Source organism: Triticum dicoccoides, chromosome 7B (assembly GCF_002162155.2).
Source record: "Triticum dicoccoides isolate Atlit2015 ecotype Zavitan chromosome 7B, WEW_v2.0, whole genome shotgun sequence".
NCBI classification, from domain to species: domain Eukaryota; kingdom Viridiplantae; phylum Streptophyta; class Magnoliopsida; order Poales; family Poaceae; genus Triticum; species Triticum dicoccoides.
In genome coordinates, this window is record NC_041393.1 from 655,111,713 (window position 1) to 655,130,504 (window position 18,792).

The window sequence follows — 18,792 nt, forward strand, 5'->3', positions numbered from 1 at the left end:
GCCGAACATTGGGCCGAAATCGGCACCTGGGGGCGACCTGGGGGGCGACGGCTGGGTGCCGAACCGCCCCCAGCGCCGAGTTTATCGCCGGCTCACCCCCAGGTCGCTCTTTTTCGGTGCCCTGGGGGGCCGAACGGCTGGAGTGCTCTTAAAAGGGTGTATAAGGACTTTTGTACGTCCAACATATCGTTTGAGTTGAAAATAAACCGAACTTGTATTTTTACCAAGCCATTTGATTTTTTTAAGGACCAGCTCATATGATTCAACTTTGGAAGCTCATGGTAAAAACCGTAGTGGTGTTTTGAAGATTTTGACTTAACCCTTTTTCCCAATATGAGGATGGTAACATATAGTTTGGAAATCACACATGCTTAGTTTTCCAAAGTGCGACTTTTATTTGAAGCAAGTATGCGGATTTTACAACCTTTTCAATTCCAGAGCTATGAAGGGCAATCCGAATACAAAAGGGAATATCTTGTGTTTCCATCTTTGTTTCTCCTTACTCGATGACGGTCCCCCCTTCCCACACCTCCCTCGTGCTCAGGGCCGGTCCTGAGATTTGGGGGGCCCGGGGCGAAACTAAAATCTGGGGCCCCTTAATATAAAGATCAAGATAACATATTTTTCATTTACTTTGATACTGCTCTAAATTGAAATTGTTTACAGCGAAAGAAACATTCGAATGCCTTTAAGATAGAGCTTTTGCAACATCACTATAATACCATAAAATTGATCATTGAGTTAAGCTGATAAGTTCATAAAGAATTTGACGCAACTTAGAGGTTAATACTTTTCTGTAGACATCGTCTCATAATCAAGGAACACAAACTATGTACATTATTTGTCTTTCTTTATATTCGGTAGGTGTTATATCCTACCACATTTTCTTGATTTACCCTTTTTTTAGTTTCTGAATTACAAAGTGTACATATGGCCAATTACTCAGAAGTGCATCGGAGGCCATGGTCTTGCCGTGTTGGGGACTGGAATTGGGCGCTGGCGGTGGTGTGTACAATGGGAAAAACGAGGCGTCGGTGTCTTGCGCTACTATCCGTCAATGATGGTCATGCATGCCGCTGGGCAAGGCCTGGTATCTTGGCGTGATTGATGTCCAGTACTTGTCATCTCAAGGAAAAAGAGGAATGGTCGTGGGCTGTTGCGTGCGGGGCTGCCAGCTGACTCCCTGGGCCATGGCCTACCTGCGAACCTGGGCGGGGGCCCCTAGATTTTGGGGGCCTGGGGCGGCCGCCCCCCTGCCCCTCCCCAGGGCCGGCCCTGCTCGTGCTTTGATCCTTGGCGTTGCCTATCTTCACCCTCTATGAACAGAAATCGTACACACCATCATTGCCAAACATGTTCTATTGAGAAGGAACAGAATCCTCCTATAACACGCCTTATTTCACTCGATGCACAGGTCGTGTGCATATCAATCATGCAGAAGTTGGGGTGGGTATGCTCACTGTGCATGTAGTATCTCCTTAATGCTTCACCTTGAGTTCATAAATCCACTGTATTTTGAAGGAAAAAAACACTCAATGATGCAGGGACCGGAAGCAGTTCAAACTTTTTTCTTAAGAAATACTCACTCTGTTCCAAAATATAAAAACGTTTTTAACACTACATTAGTGTCAAACAGCCCGCTCCATTTGAAAGTTGGAATAGTTTGGCACGAAAGCATGGAAGATGTTGGGCTTCGCTGAGAATCTGGCCGACCGAGGGGTGTAAACTCACAAATTCCCCGAATTAAAAACGTCAAAGAAAGTGAAGAAAAGGCGGCGATTTCTATCCCCTCCCCTCGCTCCCCCTTCCGACAGCAAGTGCGAGCTACTGAGCTCTGCTCTGCTCCGCCCCCCCACCCTCCCGTCGCGCGCGCGGCCGCCGCCGCCCTCCCTGATCCGAGAGCCAGAGAAGCCGGTAAGTCCCCTCCCCTCGCCCGATCGTCCCACGCGGCTCGCGAGCTAGGGCTCCGCGCGCTCGATCGCCGCTCCCGCCGCGCGCAGCCGACCTCTGCAGCTCCGCTTGTTCGTTTTATTTATTTATTTTTCTTAAAAGGGAAGCTCTCTTCTCTACCCTCTTGATTGGCTTGATTGTTTCATATGGTGTCCTCGTCCTGATTAGTGGGTGTTATCTAGTATCATCTTTGAGATCGATTCGAAGAACCCTCGAGGAAAGATCGCATGTGTACACTGTAGCTGGTGCTGGGCTCTGACAGAAAATGTAGAAAAATGACCACTTTGGTCTTCAGGTTGACCCATCCAAGATCCGGTTCCGGTCAACTAGTTATTTACCCAGGTGAACTTGTTGGATAGTGTTTTTAATCCTTGTCTGACAGGTGGGATGTAGTCTGCAGCTTATCTGCTGCTACGCGATGTGCTTACTGGTTGGTTCATAGTCTGTTCGACTCCTGTGATCACCTTCAGTATTGCTTTGGTCTTATAAAAGTATAGCATAATTCTTCAGTTTTGGATAGGGAGAAAAGAGGCACTGGGATCTGCAAGTGTCTGAAATTCTCACTCATCCGAGGCAGAGGAATTACAGCGAGCATATGCACGCTTTGCTATGCTTCTGTGTTGGTGGTTCCTTATCCATCCCCATTATTGCTAGTCGCTCTCATGTGCCATTTGGCTTGTTGGGATTGGTATGCAGTGTCCGGAAGTATCCCACGTGTAGGTATTAACTACGAGAGACAAGGGCTGACTAAATGGAGTAATTAAAACATTCTCCGGATATCTCCCTACTGGGTGGTTAAGATCTGCATATGCATCCCATAGGGTACGATATTAAGAGCTAGGAATTTGTGTGTTCCGACATCACTCTCCCCGTAAGGTTTGCTGTATTTCCTAGTACAATCAGGTAAACATCTAATGCTAGTATGCTAGTAAAAGTCATCTTGTTGGTTGCAAAAAGTTGGTATTACATTTCATCTGCTGTTTCTTGCTGTGTTTAAATGCTTGTTCTCTGTTTCTTGCAGTAACTTTCTGTCTTTGAAGCCCATTGGAGGTCCAAGATCTTGTCGATGTTCATCTGGAGATAGCATGTCATGTCTGAACAACAGGATCATGTCAGTAAAAGCTCCAGCTCAAGCATCAGCACCAGCACTCAGGAAAGCGAGGAGGAGGTGTCCGTAACTATCGGTAGCCTCCTCGCTCACGCAAGGAACGACAAAGCACATAGTCTTGGGAGGCGTCTCTTGCATTTGGGTTCCGTCCCGGTAATCAAGAGCCAATCAACATTTGTTTCCTTTTAATCTTCTAGTATTATTTGCTTCCTTGGGCTTTACCTTTTGCTGAGTCATAGTTACTTTGATGAACTGTCTCTGAAGTCTGAACTGAACATGATTTGTCGGTGTAGTGCTCAATACTGTAATTACTAACATGCAGTGTAAATTTATAATTCTGAATTGCACATTGCCAAATGAAATAATAATTCTGTGAAGTTATTGGCTTTGGTCTTTGCCCATCTTTTATAACAAAACTAGTAACACCCTGTTTTGCGGCAGCACCATCCTCGAGTTAATGGAGAGATCCCTAATGTTGATAATGCAACCTTGGATCATGAAAGACTGTTGGAAAGGTAAATATGATATTTACCCCTTCCCTCCACTTGAATGTGGACATCATTTGTAGGATTGATCTTGCAGCATATATGTGCTGTTGCACCTTCTTCTGAAGTTGCATCTTTTGCATGTAAAGTTCATTTAGCATTACCTTTTATTTGCAGGCTGGGGACTTATGGTCTGGCCGAGTTTCAGATAGAGGGAGATGGAAATTGTCAGGTTTGTTTACATGTTTACCCCCAAAAAGTAAAAAAAAAGTGCATGAGGCTTAATAAAAAACACTGTTCCATTTCTTGAAGATAACATGTTAATAAACCTATTGTAGCTTTCAGTATGTTCTCACTTTTTAAACCCTACCAATGACCTATTGTTACAGTTTCGAGCTCTGGCAGACCAAATTTTTCGCAATCCTGAATATCACAAACAAGTGAGGAAGGCAGTCATGAAGCAGGTAGCCTGTTTGTCTCAGCCCATGGACATTCTGTAGTAATCTAAATAAAAGCATTGATCATCTTGCAGACTTGATAATACAATTTCATTGATATGCAACTATGCTGAAGCCTGTCTCTGCTTTTTAGCTAAAGGAATTCAGAAAACGCTATGAAGGCTATGTACCAATGGAATATAAGGTGTACTTGAAGAAAATGAAAAGGTAGCACAGATTGTGCTGCTTAAATGATCATGTTCACTGTTGACAGAGACAGTATACTAGGCTTCAAATATATTCATAGCTTCGTATATATGTCCTGCAGATCAGGGGAATGGGGGGATCATCTGACCTTACAAGCGGCTGCAGACCGGGTAACATGCACTTCTAGTTTGATGATGGTTGAGTGGTTTCTGTAGCAAAACCTTGTAATTGCAGCATTTTGACATTAATGTTCCTGTTGTTTCTAAAACTCTGACTATAGCTCAAAGGCCTGAGGCACAAAAAAGAAGTCCCACTTCGAGTCTATTCAGTAATATGTGTGTCTGATGTCATTGTTCACTATTCATGTAAGTTGATATAGCATTCCCTGTCTAAGATGGCCAAAATAATGTTACCATTAACATCTGTTCGTAGTATTGTGTTGAATCTTATAAAAAAAAGTTTAGTGATCAATCAGGTTTCTGTCTATATTAATGCTTCTCTTGGAACTGTCATGTTCTTGTCAAGTCATCAACACACACTATCATGGCATTAGCATGTGTCATTACTCATGTTTTTTATCTTCCTGACTCCTTTCTCCCTTTGTATGTCTACTTGCTCACAGTTTGGTGCCAAAATTTGCTTACTGACGTCATTTAGGGACACCTGCTTAATCGAGATAGTCCCCAGGGACCTGACTCCGACAAGAGGTGAGAGCCGGTGCACTAGTATCTCTTATGCTCTTGTGTTAAAATCCTGAATTCTAGAGAGATTCGCCTTTTCCACGGCGCCCCGCGAAGATTTCGCTGGAAACATGCTAACTAATATGTTTCCTTGGCATGTGTTTCAGAGCTTTGGCTTAGCTTCTGGTGTGAAGTACACTACAATTCCTTGTATGCGACTGACGGTGAGCGTTTGTTTTGCTTAGACATGCTGATTTGGGGAACTACCAATGTTCATTTGCATCATTACAGGCCATTAAAATTTTAACAATCCATTCCAGTTACTGCATTATCCGGTCATTGATCAGTTCTATCTTCTAAAAATGAGCTCCTGTTGTGCGCACTGCAGATCTCCTGACTCGCAAAACTAAGAAGAAGCATTGGTTGTTCTAGGGCGGTACCGACTTCCGGGAGAGAGGAGCTTCTCTTTGCTGCAGCTGTTCTTCTCCCTTGAGCTTAGCAGGGTCTGCAATACTTTACTAGCGCTTACTGTTACTTTGTAAAATCCAAGTTGAGACTGCGCAGGAATTTTACGGGAACACATCCGCAAAAATATCGAAACGTGACCCAGGTTTGTGTAGGATTATGAGGCAATGTACAGTAAACTTCGATGTACTCCTTCCGTCCGAAAATACTTGTCATCAAAATGAATAAAAGGGGATGTATCTAGATGTATTTTAGTTCTAGATACATCCCCTTTTGTTTATTTTGATGACAAGTATTTTCGGACGGAGGGAGTAGTATTTAGCAAGGAAAAAACACATGGAATGTCCAACTCTCAGCTCCACGAGTCTTATGTTCTACAGTGGCAACTGTGTTTCCTTTTTCTTTTTTCTTTGCGGTGTTATCAGTCAATGATCATTAATTTGTTGGTCAATGATATTTCCATGCCGTAAAATATATATTTGAATCATGACTGTAATTGTGGAGTGTCAAATCTTTCACTGTTCTACGTTGGCACTGAGAAAATTATATACTCCATTGTCTCAAAATAAGTGTCGTGGCTTTAGTACAAATTTGTTCAAAACGGAAAACAAACAACAGAGTGTAATTAGTACAAATTTGTTCAAAACGGAAAACAAACAACAGAGTGTAATTACAAATCAGTATCATGCTTTTAAGAGCAAGTAGAATAACTAATCAGTATCATGCTTCTAAGAGCAAGTACAAGTGTAATTACTAATCAGTATCATGCTTTTAAGAGCAAGTAGAATAACTAATTAGTATCATGCTTCTAAGAGCAAGTACAATAAGGTGACATAAGCGGGCTATAAGACTTAAAATAATATATTTTTGCTGACGGGGTGTAAGACTTAAAATAGTATATTTTTATTGACGGGATGTAAGACTTAAAATAGTATATTTTTGCCGAGTTGGAAGAGAGAGAAGAGAAATGGGCTACAAACTAACAGCGGCTGTAGCAGACACTCCTACAGACTTTGCGAGAGAGGAAGGTAGACCATGTATCAATAAAATAGTACTTATTTACATCTAACTATTGTACCTGCCGGCTATAAGTTTGACTATAAATAACGTGGCAACATCATATAGCCAGTTAACCATGCTCGAATAAAAGGCCGATGACCATACGGTGGCTTTATTCTTTGCTTACGTCCAATATCCACAGCCTGCAAATGCTTTTGTTGTTACTGCACAGGCTGCATTGTATTTGTAGACACATTTTCCTTTTTCTTTTCCTTTAATATTCCCTTTTCCTTTTCCTTTTTCTTTTCTTTTTTCTTTCTGAAATTACCCAGGTCATGAGATTTTTTGGGGCTCGGAGTGAAACTAGAATCAGGGCCCCTTTGATATAAGCATGGGCTATTTTACAAATTTATGTCCATTGCGAAAAAACCATAAAAGAATAGAGCATAGGCTACGGAAAAATACACAAAAGCTCCTGGATGCTCCACCCCCCTATAAAATACCAGGAAAATTAGAAAGTACTGGAATTTTGGGATATCAAACATGGGTGCTCATTCTACTCACGCTGTTTATTTTCGTTAAGAAATGGCATTCGTGGCTAATAAAATACACAATGACCTACGATCCATCCAAACAATCCTTTTATACCTTTTATACATAGGATTTTTACCTTCTTTACCGAGGATATCAGAATGTTCTTTTTTCAGGAAACTTCACATGGTTGTAGATTGGGCACCCAAGTTTGGTATATCAAAATTTCAGTTTTTTAAATAAAACTGTTTTTTAATTTATAATATTCTTAATAGGGGGTGGAGCACCGAGAGCTACAAATCCTCTTCCATAGGCATATAGGAAAATAGAGACATACCTTCTCCCCAAAGACGAACCTATGAACAAAATAGAGGGTGGCCCACTCCAAAAGAAAACATTCCACCTAATCCAAGTGTCATTTAATATATGGCAACAGAATAACATAAAAACCTCAATCAAGTATCGCAACATTAGTGTTCAGAAAATGTATTTCGAATTTGTGAAATTACAATACAAATAGTCTTACATGAAAGATATACAGTAGAAGTTGAAGATTACAATATATACTAGCTAACTATAAACCGGTTCCGCTAGAAAATCATTTCTCTCCAACTTTGAAGAGATTTAGCTGTGAACTTCAACTTTCGACAGAGCCTGATTAGAAGGTTCGAAATGGAACAAAGACATAGTATAAAACACTACCTCTATATATATAAGTTTTTTTTTTGCAGTTCAAATTTGAGCTGCATAAACGTCTTATATCGATCATGTGACGGAGAGAGTATATTTGATCTCCATTCCTATATACTTACACAGTCCTCCTGCATATGCGTAGATATTGTTGCCTAATACGAGTATGTTCGTGGACGGATCAAGCTTTCATGGCAGAGCGCCGGAGCAAACCTCATGCCCTGCAGGTGTTCTCCAACACAGTAGACGGTCTGCAACGCCCGTGCCTCGGGGTCGTAGTATCCCAACGCTCTCCCCGTGCTGAGAAGCAGCCTCCCGTCTTTGGGGTCAACAGCCAACAGCCTAGTCTCCTCCGACGGGTACATCCGCCGGAACTCCCCGAGCTCGACACGGCGCGGCCATGCCGACCAAGAGCCGCCTTCCAGCCGCTTCCAGACGTCGATGGCGTTGGCGCGCGTGTCCGAGCACAGGACGCACACGCCACCTTGGAGCTCGACGACGGACGTGATCCGGCCGCGGCCGCACGGGGGCCCTGGCAGCACCTCGAACTCCCCCGTGCCGACGTCGAGCGCCAGCAGCTCGCACCTCGAATCGTCGTCGTTGTCGTCGTCTACCATCCAGTAGAGCTTGCCGTCGGCGTAGGCGGGCTGCACGTCGACCGCCGGCGGCCTTGGCGGAGGGCTGATCGGGATCCACGCCGTGGCGCCTACGAGCTGCACGTGGCACTTGGCCTTGACCGGCTGGCCATGTCGACGGCTCTTGCCACGACGGACGACGACGAGGCGTGCCAGCACGTGCTTGCTCGTCCGCGAATCGTACCCCAGCCCCATCGCGGCAGCTGCAGAATCATGGGGATCGTCGTCGTCGTCCAACATATCCGTTCTTTATAAGGCTGCCGTACGCCATGCTAGGGTTGCAAATGAAATCGACGACGACTGAGCCGGCCTGCTGCGTGTAGCTGACGAGGACGAGGCCGTGGCAGGGCGTGGAGCACACCGCCCTAGACTCGCGGTGCTCGTACAGGAACGGCATCATGTCGTCGTACTCCACCTGCAACCTCTGGCAGAGCTCCAGCGGGTACAAGTCGAGCACGTGGCTGAAGAGCCGGCCCTGGACGAGCATGACCCCCGGGCTCCTGCCCAGGTTCGCGTGGAGCGCGTGCGTCCGGACGAACCGGTCGGTCTCGGCCACCGCGCGCCACTCCCTGCACACGCACCTCAGGGCGGCGACCGACTGCGCCGGCAACCACTTGAGGACGTCCGACCACGCTTTCCTCCACGGGGACGAGAAGATCACCTCCTCGCTCGTGCGGCCTACGGGCACGAGGCTCTCCTCCAGCAACCCCACGGTGCCGCGGGTGATCGTGGCTCCTTCGTCGTCGCCGGCGGAAACGAGCTCCGTCGGCGAGACCAGCACCTCCGGGACCGGGACGCCGCCGCCCTCGAGGTCGAACGCCAGCACGCCCTCCTCCGTGGCGAACATGATCTTCGTCCGTCCGTTGCCCGCGAGGTAGGTTTCGAGGGGAGAGACCCAGTGTACCCGCAGCAGGTCGAGCTCGGGCCTAAGGGTCTGATGGTGCAGCACGCGGTAGAGCTTCTCCCAGTACCCGGACTCCCGGCAGGCCAGGCGCCAGATGCAGTAAGGGTCGGCGTCGCTGCGAGTGGGAGGTCGACGCTCATGGAAGACGCACAGGCACAGGCGTCCGCCCAGCACCGTCAGCTCGGGCGGACTGTCGTCGTCTTGCACCGACGGAGGCGTGCTCAGTGAACCGAAGGTCTCGTCGCCGACGTCGAAGGTGAGGATGCTGCCGCCATGTTTTCGTCGTGCCTGGAGGAAGTGCAGGTACCCGTCGCACAACACCGCCGAGCTACCGCTCTCCAGTGCGCCGACACGTCGAGCGAGAAGACCTCGCAGCAGGGGGTGGAGCGGAAGGAGGAGAAGAGCCGCACCACCTTGTGCTCCTTGGTGACCGGGCTGTAGCCCATGCCGTAGGACTCGCCGTTGCGCCGCCGGCAGTTGTAGCTGTCGGGGAGGGGCAGGAGCGCGCCGGTGCTCGGGTTGCAGACGAAGTGGCGGCGGTGGGGCGGGCGGCGGATCAGGACGAGGCCATGGCAGGGCTTGGTGAGGACCTCGTCGAGGTGCCATCTGTTGTCTGGGTGCGCCGTGGTGAAGAAGAGCTTGGGGGTCGGCTGCTGGTGACGGTTGGCCTCGCGGAGGTGGAGGTCCACGAACGGGTCCGACTTGAGCGTGGCGGCCCACGAGCGCGACACGCAGCGCAGGCGGCCGACCGACTTGGCCGGCAGCCGGGCGAAGATCTCCAAGAGGGCGTCGTCCGGTAGCGTCGTCGACGGCGCGCCATGGCTCCGCGCGCGCTTGGTACTCCTCGCGGTCGCCGGTGTCCGCAGCAGAATGGTGCCGTGGTCGAAGACGGGGCACGGCAGCGACGGCGTCGTCGTCGTGACCATGCGTGTATGCGCAGATCGATCCCGGTTTGTTGCCCGTTCGTCGCGTGGCGCGCCTCACCTGATCGCCGTCGTGCATCTTATATAGGCCCGTCCCGCCGTCGATCGAATTCGATGCGGAGTCGGTGCGTCTCGGGCCGCCGACTGCAGGTTACACCGCCGGATACTCAAATTCGGATTCAGACGAAAAGGGCTTGCATTTTGTTTTGTCTTTTCTTTTTCAGTTTCGCTAAAGCACGCCTTGATGTGTCATAAGTATTACACATCTAAATTTCACATCAATGATCTTACGTGAAGATTCATTTCTTTTTTGAGTTAATAACATTTTTAGTACATAAAGTTGCACGGTACATACAAATTCATACATAAAGTTGAAAAATGACACAAAGTAGTCCAACAACTTGTGTTTGAAGTGAGTAAATTACTGAAAGCCACCACATTTGTGGCACGAATACTGCAAAACCACCACTTTTGCCAAAAAAATTTAAAAACCATCACTTCCTCGGCAAGTGAGTAACAAAAAGCACTAAACGTGTTGTGAGCCGCGACTAACTGAGAATCTGACTTATCGGGCCCACCTGTCGGAGCCACGTGGCAAAGGGGAAACGGAATAGCGGAAACGGCCATTAGGACCCCGCTAGTTAAGCCCTGGGCGCCGGCCCTGGTGCTCTCATTCCCCTCCCTCTCTTCTCTGTTGTGCGCGCAACCATGGCAAGTACTCCCTTCGGCGATGTCGAGGGTGGTGACGACGGCGGCTCCAGATCCGGACGGAGTCGCGGGCGGGACCTGCTTGGGGTCGACTATGAGTCGTCCTCCTCAGAGGGCAGCCCGCTATCGCCGTGGCGCGGGCAGAGGGCGGGGGCGGCGGCGCCGCCTGCTGCTCCATTTGGATCCAGATCCATTCAAGCTGAAGGAGCGGGAGACCAACCCGATGAGGATGAGCCGCCATCTTCTTGCCGTGCAGGCAAGGCTTCCGCTGCGGCGCGGTCGCCGTCGGCTGCAGCAGTCGTCCCTACTAACGCCGGCGACGACACGTACGACCTCTATGCCCTTCTCCTTCTGCTTTCGTTTTATGATTTGATTCGTTCTTGAGGTTCAGTTTGATCTAGGGTTTTGTATTGCCTCTGAATTTAGTCCTGATTAGGGTTTGAGTACATATTAGAACCTACAATTATTTTGTTCTACAAATTTTGTGAATATTTACATTGTTAGGATTGCAGTGTACTTGTGTTGTACAAATTTAGGTAATTACACTGTTAGGATTACATTCCAGTTGTACTATGTGTTGTTCAAATTTATGTTATAGTAACTTGTACGTTTTAATTGGTATTGTAGGTCGAGCTATGAGCAGTGGGACATGCATATTGATTTTGAAGGGATTAAATACATCAGGAAAAAGTTCTTTAAGAAAGACATAAGATATTACAATCTTATGTATGTGATGCTTGACAATGGGTATAGTTTTTCAGACTGCCTCTATTACATGAGCTGTGGTGGAATAGGATTGGATGGTTTTAAACTGCTTGACAGTCAGATTAAGGTGGATGAAATGCTTAGGCAAAACCAGGACATCAGGAGGATCACATTGTCAGTTACTAAGGGCAAGAGGCAGCAGGCAATTGTTGTGTCTCCAGCAAAGAAGGGAAAGAGAAAGGCAGCAAAATTAGTTCAGATATCTGATGAAGAATATAGCAGTGATCCTGATATAGTGTTTGCAGTCAGTGAAGATGGTGTGGCCCATAAGTAATTTGCTGATTATGTTGGTTAAAGTTCAGGCAGAGGCACAGATGAGTTTTTGTTCCTGGGCACACAACAGAGTGTAAATTACCAGCCCATCCAAACTATGCCACCTCCCCATAACTCTCAGATAGAAGACAATGCCAATTATGCAGACATGGATCTGGATTCAGAAAGTGAGGAGGAAAATAGCTCTAATGAAGATAGTGCTGACTTGCAGTCAACTGCAGCAGATATGAAGAAGGCAACACTGCACTTTGAGGGTGACACAGAACCAGAGGACATTTATGATGTTCCTGAGGAGCAGGAAGAGGAAGAGCACACTGAACAAGTTGCAAATGTAGCTGAAAAAGAACATTTCACTGAAGATGGAGTACTGCAGCCGCCTGTGCTTAAGATTGGAAAGAGAGTGGGGCCAACAACAAGAACACACTCATCAGCCAATGATCCAATTGAGCCTGACTGGCTTCCCTCGGGTGATGAGGATGAAAATCTTGGTTTTTTGGACTCAGAGGATGATAATGGCAATGAGCCTATGTCTTTTGTTATTCCCTCAGGAAGGAAAACAAGAGTAGAGAAGGCAAAGCCAAGAAAATGGTATGATGAAAGCAAACTCAATCCAGAGCAGCAATTTTGTTTGAAGCTATGTTTCAAAGATGTGTACCAATTTAGGAGTGCTCTACTTAACTTTCACATCAAGCAGCTGAGGTCTTTCAGATATCACAGGAACTGCAAAGACAGGGTCATTGCTTGGTGTGACCACAAGGACAAAGGATGTCCTTTTTATATTGTTGCTTCTCAGATCAAGAATGAGCAAACATTCTGTGTAAAGAAGTTTAGAGCAGAACATACTTGCCCAACTAGTGACAAACATAGTAAAGTGAGTTCAAAGTGGCTAGGAAGCACTATCTTAGAGACAATTAGATCAGACCCAAACACAACTGTGCCAGCATTGGTAGACAAGGCAAAGAGGAAATTTGGAATTGAAGTTCCAAAGATGATGGCATGGAGAGCTAAAAAAGGCAGCAAAGGAAATTGTCCTAGGAGATCATAAGAAGCAGTACCATAGGTTGACTGATTATATTGAAACAGTTAAAATATGCAATCCAGGATCTAGATGCATTGTCACAATTGTCACTCCAAAAAGCATAAATGAAAACCCACATCCAGGTCCCAGATTCCATGGTCTTTTCTTTTGTCTCAATGCACCTAGGGGGGGTTTTCTAAATGGATGTAGTCCTTTCATTGGTTTGGAGATGCTTCACAAAGCTTACAACTGGAGCACAAATCCTAGCAGCTACTGGTAGGGATGCCAACAACAACATGTATCCCATTGCTTTTGGAATTGTAGGAGTGGAGGACACACCCAGTTGGAGCTGGTTTCTCACCCAACTTAAGTATACTCTGGGAGGCACAGAAGAGGGAAAGTTTGGCAAATACACCATCATGTCAGATAGGCAGAAGGTCAGTGATCTATTTTCTCTTTCAAACCTAGTTACTTTCTCACCCAACCTAACTATGCTTTAATTGTTTATTAGTTAGTGATTGTTTGAACTTAAGATTGAAACCTAGTTATTTTTTTTAAATCAGGGCCTGCTTAATGTTGTCAATGCTGTATTTCCAAACTGCCCACAAAGATTTTGTTTAAGGCACATTTATGCAAATTTTCAAAGAGTTGGATTTAGAGGTGAAGATCTGAAAAAAATGCATGGACAGTGCTAGCTATTCCTACACAAAGCATGGTTTTGATTTAGCCATGGCTAATTTGAAGAATGAGTGTGAGGATGCATGGAGGTGGTTATCTGGTATTCCAGTGCACACATGGGCTAGGCATGAAATGGACACAATTTGCAAAACAGACCTGGTAGTCAATACCATAAGTGAGGTCTTCAATAAATATATCTTGGATGTTAGAAACAAACCAATAGTGACAATGATTAATGGAATCAAAGATAAGTTGCTAGTCAGGTTTGATGGAAAAAGAGAAAGTGCAACAACTTCTAGATGGGAAATAGCTCCAACATATGCAGAGAAGCTGGAGATGAGCAATAAATATCAAAGAGATTGCAAAGCAATTAGGGCAGGGACTAACCTGTGGCAAGTAAGTAGTGGGCCAACGACCTATGCTGTGAACCTTGAGGAGCACACTTTTGGATGCAGGAAGTGGGACATGTCAGGGTTGCCATGCAACCATGGTTGCAGTGCAATTTACAAGGCCAAGATGCAACCTGAGGATTTTGTAAGTCCTTTCTTGAGGAAAGCAATGTATTTGGAGGCATACAAACCAATAGTGTATCCAGTTCCTGGAGAAGATGCTTGGGTCAAGTCAGGAAAACCTGATATTGAGCCTCATGTATTCCACAAAGAGGACCAGAGTGGAAGAAAAGAAGAAAGATGAAGAAGGGAAGGTTTGAAGTGCCTAAACCAAAAGATACCTCTACGATGGCTACAATCAGATGTGGCAACTATAGGTTAATTGGCCACAGGTTTACAGGTTTACTAATTGTGGACAACCTTTGAGGCCTGATCTCCAGCTGAGGAAAAATAGAAGCATGGTACATATTTTTAATCATTGTATCTGATTTAGCTTATGTAGATTTTAATTGTTGTTTGTTTTAAAAACTGCAGGAAAAGAGAAGACAAAAGGCAGAATCCTACACCCCACCTGATGCTACTGCTGCTCCTATGGCACCAAGAGCTGCTCCTAGGACACCAAGAGCTGCTAGTAGGGCACCAAGGGCTGCTTTCTCAGCACCAAGGCCAGCACCTAGGCCTCCATGTGGAGAAGGGACTTCTTCTGCTGTTGGTACTTCTACATCTACATCAACTGTTGTTGCTGCTGCTAAAAAACAGAGGTCAGTGAGAGGTGGAAGAGTTGGTGGAGCATCTAATGCTGCAATAGGTTCCAGGAAGAAACCTCAAAAATATGGAAGACTGAAGAGCTACTTCACAGCAAGTGGAAATGTGTGATCTTTGATATCTGCCAATGCTTGCAACTTTTGGGGCTAGAACCCTTGTATTTGTCCAAAGAACCTTGGATGTGTGATGATTTGAGTCCTTTGAACCTGTGTTTGAATTGGGGTCATGTGAACCTGTGTAATTTGAGTCCTCTGGACCTATGTGGTAATTTCAGTCCTGTGAACCTATGTGGTATTTATGTTATGTGAACCTATGTTATGTGTGATCAAGCCTTCATGCTGTTGTGGAGTTATTTTGATCTAGCAGAATTATTGTTGGTTTTTGGTGAAGCCTAAATGTTGTTATTGTAGTAGAATTATTGTTGGTTTTTGGTGAAGCCTAAATGTTGTTACTGTAGTAGAATTATTGTTGGTTTTGAGTGCAGCCTAAATGTTGTTATTGTAGCAGAATTATTGTGGGGTTTTTGGTCAAACAAAATGTTTTGGGTGATTTTGGTCAAGCTAGAATAGGGGTCATCGAAGCATCGACAACAACCTAAACTACCGTACCCTATAATAGGGTTCATCGAAGCCTCGACGACAACCTAAACTACCTTACCCTAGAATAGGGGTCATCGAACCATCAACGACAACCTAAACTACCTTACCCTAGAATAGGGGTCATTGAAGCCTCAACGACAACCTAAACTACCTTACCCTAGAATAGGGGTCATCGAAGCCTCGACAACAACGTAAACTACCTTACCCTGGAATAGGGGTCATCGAAGCCTCGACGACAACCTAAACTATCTTACCCTAGAATAGGGGTCATCAAACCATCGACGACAACTTAAACTACCTTACCCTAGAATAGGGGTCATCGAAGCCTCGACGACAACCTAAACTACCCATCCCTAGAATAGGGGTCATTGAAGCCTCGACGACAACCTAAACTACCCTACCCTAGAATAGGGGTCATCGAACCATCGACGACAACCTAAACGGCCTACTCCTTAAACAAAAATTGGTACTTCTACTTATACATCTACATCTACATCATCTGCTGATGATGCTAAAATACCTCATAAATATGGAAGATCTAGAGTACATCTACATCAATAGGTTCAACAAAAATGTGGCAGAAATAGCATTATCCAACAACACAAGTTAATTCAGCAACACAAATTAATAGCATTATCCAGCAACTCAAATTAATCCAGCAACACAAATTAATAGCATTATCCAGCAACACAAATTAATCCAACTTAAATTCAGTACAAATGTCTTGCACTTTTAGTGACACAGATTGCAGATAGAGTACTCTAGCACATACAACTACAATAACATCGAATCATTCATCAACTATCTCTTTGATCTTTCTGATCTTCCCCTTGGTGGCATTCTTCTCTTTGAACAGATCACCTATAGTGTACTCAGGTGCCTTTTCTCTTGCTTCCACTTCTCCTTCTCCTCCAACAACATGGACCTCTCCTGCTTGATCTTGTCCATCTCCTGCACAAGCTTCACCTTCTCTTCCTTCTCTTGATCCCTCTCTTTCTCTGCTTTGGCCCTCAGCACTTGATGAATGTTAGTGTCTGACTTGTCAGCCAAGTTCTTTGTCTCAATTTGTTCCTTCAGGTCACTAATAACCAACCTTGCATTGCCTAACTGGGTAATTGCATCCTCCTTGTCAGCCACCATTTTGGCAAAGTCAACTTTAAAAAACCTCAGGTCATTTTCCATCTTCCTCTTCTCTTCCATTGCCTTCACTACTTTTTCAGCATTAAGTACATTCTACCTCAACCTATTGGTCGTCTCCTCCTCATACATAGTCCAGATGGTATTTAAAGCTTGCTTCAATAGGACTGACCACTCAGGGTCAATCCAGTCCACAAAGTTGAACTTTGGTACATCCTATGAATGTGTGAAGAAAGGAAATATAATTAAACCAATTTCTAAAAACATTATTGATAAAAATAAAAAAAATCCATTAATTAGTCATGTATCTACTACTGCATTGCCTACTATTGGAAAGAAAATATACAGCTAAAATAATTTCAAAAAACAATGGCCACAACATTTAAGAAATTGGAAACTGCCTAATTTCAGACTTATTGTATAGAACTATTCCACTGCCTACTCATGCACTTTGTACAGCTGTTGTATAAAGATTTATGGCCAGAGATATATACTTTAAACTGCCTAATTTTAGACTTATTGTATCAGTCAACTGAGCAATTCAGTTGATTCACATATTACAGACCAATTCTATCAGTAATGAATTCACATGTTTCACAAAATCAATTCAACACTTTAAGAAAATCACCTTTTTTGCACACCCCAGGAACCTCCTGCCACTATCAGTCCATTCAAAGGCAACAAACTTCTCACAGGGGGCACGATGCTCACAACATGCAGGATGATTCAAAGAAATGCCGCCCCAGTCCGTGGACTCCATTTTGGCAGGTACCTAACCAGAGGGAAAATGAATTCACATGCTATCGGAAAGAAATTCCCCTTTCTCCCTAACCCTAACCCTAGATGCACCTGAGCAGAAACTTACCCGGCTCACATCGTTAGAGGAAGAGTCGGAACAGTCGGAAGGCTCAGACCAAGAAATCATGTCTCCCCTCCCGACAGCGGTGCGAAGCTGCTCGCGACGGCAGCGGCGGCCGCGGTGCGAGAAAGGAACGAGCAGAGCAGAGAAGGAAGCGGTTGGGGAGGAATGCCCTAACGCGCGCGCGCCCTGGGCTTAACTAGCGGGGTCCTAACGGCCGTTTCCACTATTCCGTTTCCCATTTGCCATGTGTCTCCGACAGGTGGGCCCGATAAGTCAGATTCTCAGTTAGTCGCGGCTCATAGCACGTTTAGTGCTTTTTTTTACTCACTTGCCGAGGAAGTGGTGGTTTTTTGAAATTTTCGACAAAAGTGGTGGTTTTGCAGTATTCGTGCCACAAATGTGGTGGCTTTTAGCAATTTACTCGTTTGAAGTACATCTACATACATTTCCGTCCCTGGTCGTTATCTCCATGTTAACTCTGTGTGGTCTCTAAGTGTAGGGCCCACCAGTAAACGGGAAAAGAGGAAAAAAAGAGAAAGAAACCTTGCGCGTTGCTCTCCCGCAGGACTCGAACTCGAGAGTTCGCTGCAAGTGCGTGACCGGCTAGCAAGTGAGTTGCAAATGTATATAGGTCCTGTTTGTTTAGGCTTTTGCAGCTTTTTTGCTTTGACTAAAAAGTCATAAAAGCTTCTAAATAGGTGCTTTTGGAGCTTTTACGGCTTTTGATGAATCAATATAACAATATTTAGCTCCAGAAGCCATAAAAGCTCCAAAAGCACCTATCTAGGAGCTTTTATGGCTTTTTGGTCAAAGTGAAAAAGCTGCAAAAGCAGAAGCAAAAGCCCAAACAAACAGGGCCATAGTCCTTTTATATATCTTTCAGAAGGAGAATTGATCTGAACAAAAAACCTATACACTGTACGCGAGCGACACTTTACCTTCAAGAAATTGTTTGGCTCACTGGCCAACTAAACCAGACGTGTTTTTTTACAAACCGGGGGTAAAAACCAAGCTGTCGAAGGATATTTACAAAGTTTACCGATTTCCATGCCGAATCCATTAGTGAACTAGAAGTAATGACCAAAAGAATCAAAAACTGGCTCAGACATTTCATCAAACACGTAGAGCGTGGGGTGAAAATATGAGGGGAGTTTGACGTACCCGGAAGCCGTCGGGTGGCAAAGCCCTGAGTTGGGATGGCCGCGGAGCACCTATACAGGCGGAAGTTCGGTGACGACAATGCGGAGAAGGGTGAACAGAGAAGAGAAGAGTGTTGCCCAAGCAAGGAGAGGGGAGGCGGATATGACCAAATTGCCGCGGACACCGTCAGTCCTACATGGTGGGCGGGCCCAGCCACATCCGGGACTCCCCACATCTATCCCATATATGGCCGGATATGGGGAGTGCCGAACAGTCCAGGCGTTTAGGCCGGATATGGGTACCCCGGTTAGGTGACCTTTTTTGGTCCGGATAGTGACAGGGCAACCCGTCCGGGGGTTTAGGGCAGGTATGGAAGGTCTGGTTATAGACGCTTTTAGTAAAGAAAATACTCCCTTTGTCCGCGAATAAGTGTACTTCTATTTT

The 18,792-nt window shown here is 45.5% G+C and overlaps 1 protein-coding gene across 4 annotated transcripts; it reads left to right on the top strand.

Moving 5' to 3' along the window:
• The first annotated feature begins 1,816 nt into the window (after positions 1 to 1,816).
• Positions 1,817 to 5,521, top strand: LOC119339950 (OVARIAN TUMOR DOMAIN-containing deubiquitinating enzyme 11-like). 4 transcript variants are annotated; one of them, XR_005164292.1, is made up of 11 exons: positions 1,817 to 1,914; positions 2,972 to 3,211; positions 3,500 to 3,573; positions 3,721 to 3,775; positions 3,933 to 4,007; positions 4,135 to 4,208; positions 4,288 to 4,357; positions 4,468 to 4,552; positions 4,810 to 4,894; positions 5,035 to 5,091; positions 5,256 to 5,521. XR_005164292.1 is itself a non-coding variant. In XM_037611855.1 (10 exons), the coding sequence occupies exons 2-10, from the start codon at positions 3,041 to 3,043 to the stop codon at positions 5,297 to 5,299; spliced, it is 705 nt and encodes a 234-aa protein (XP_037467752.1). In that variant the 5' UTR covers positions 1,817 to 1,914; positions 2,972 to 3,040; the 3' UTR covers positions 5,300 to 5,521. The 4 variants fall into 4 exon arrangements, 2 of the variants coding, with proteins under 2 accessions (XP_037467752.1, XP_037467753.1); XR_005164293.1 differs by having other exon boundaries at positions 4,309 to 4,357; XM_037611855.1 differs by lacking the exon at positions 4,468 to 4,552.
• Positions 5,522 to 18,792: the final 13,271 nt, after the last annotated feature.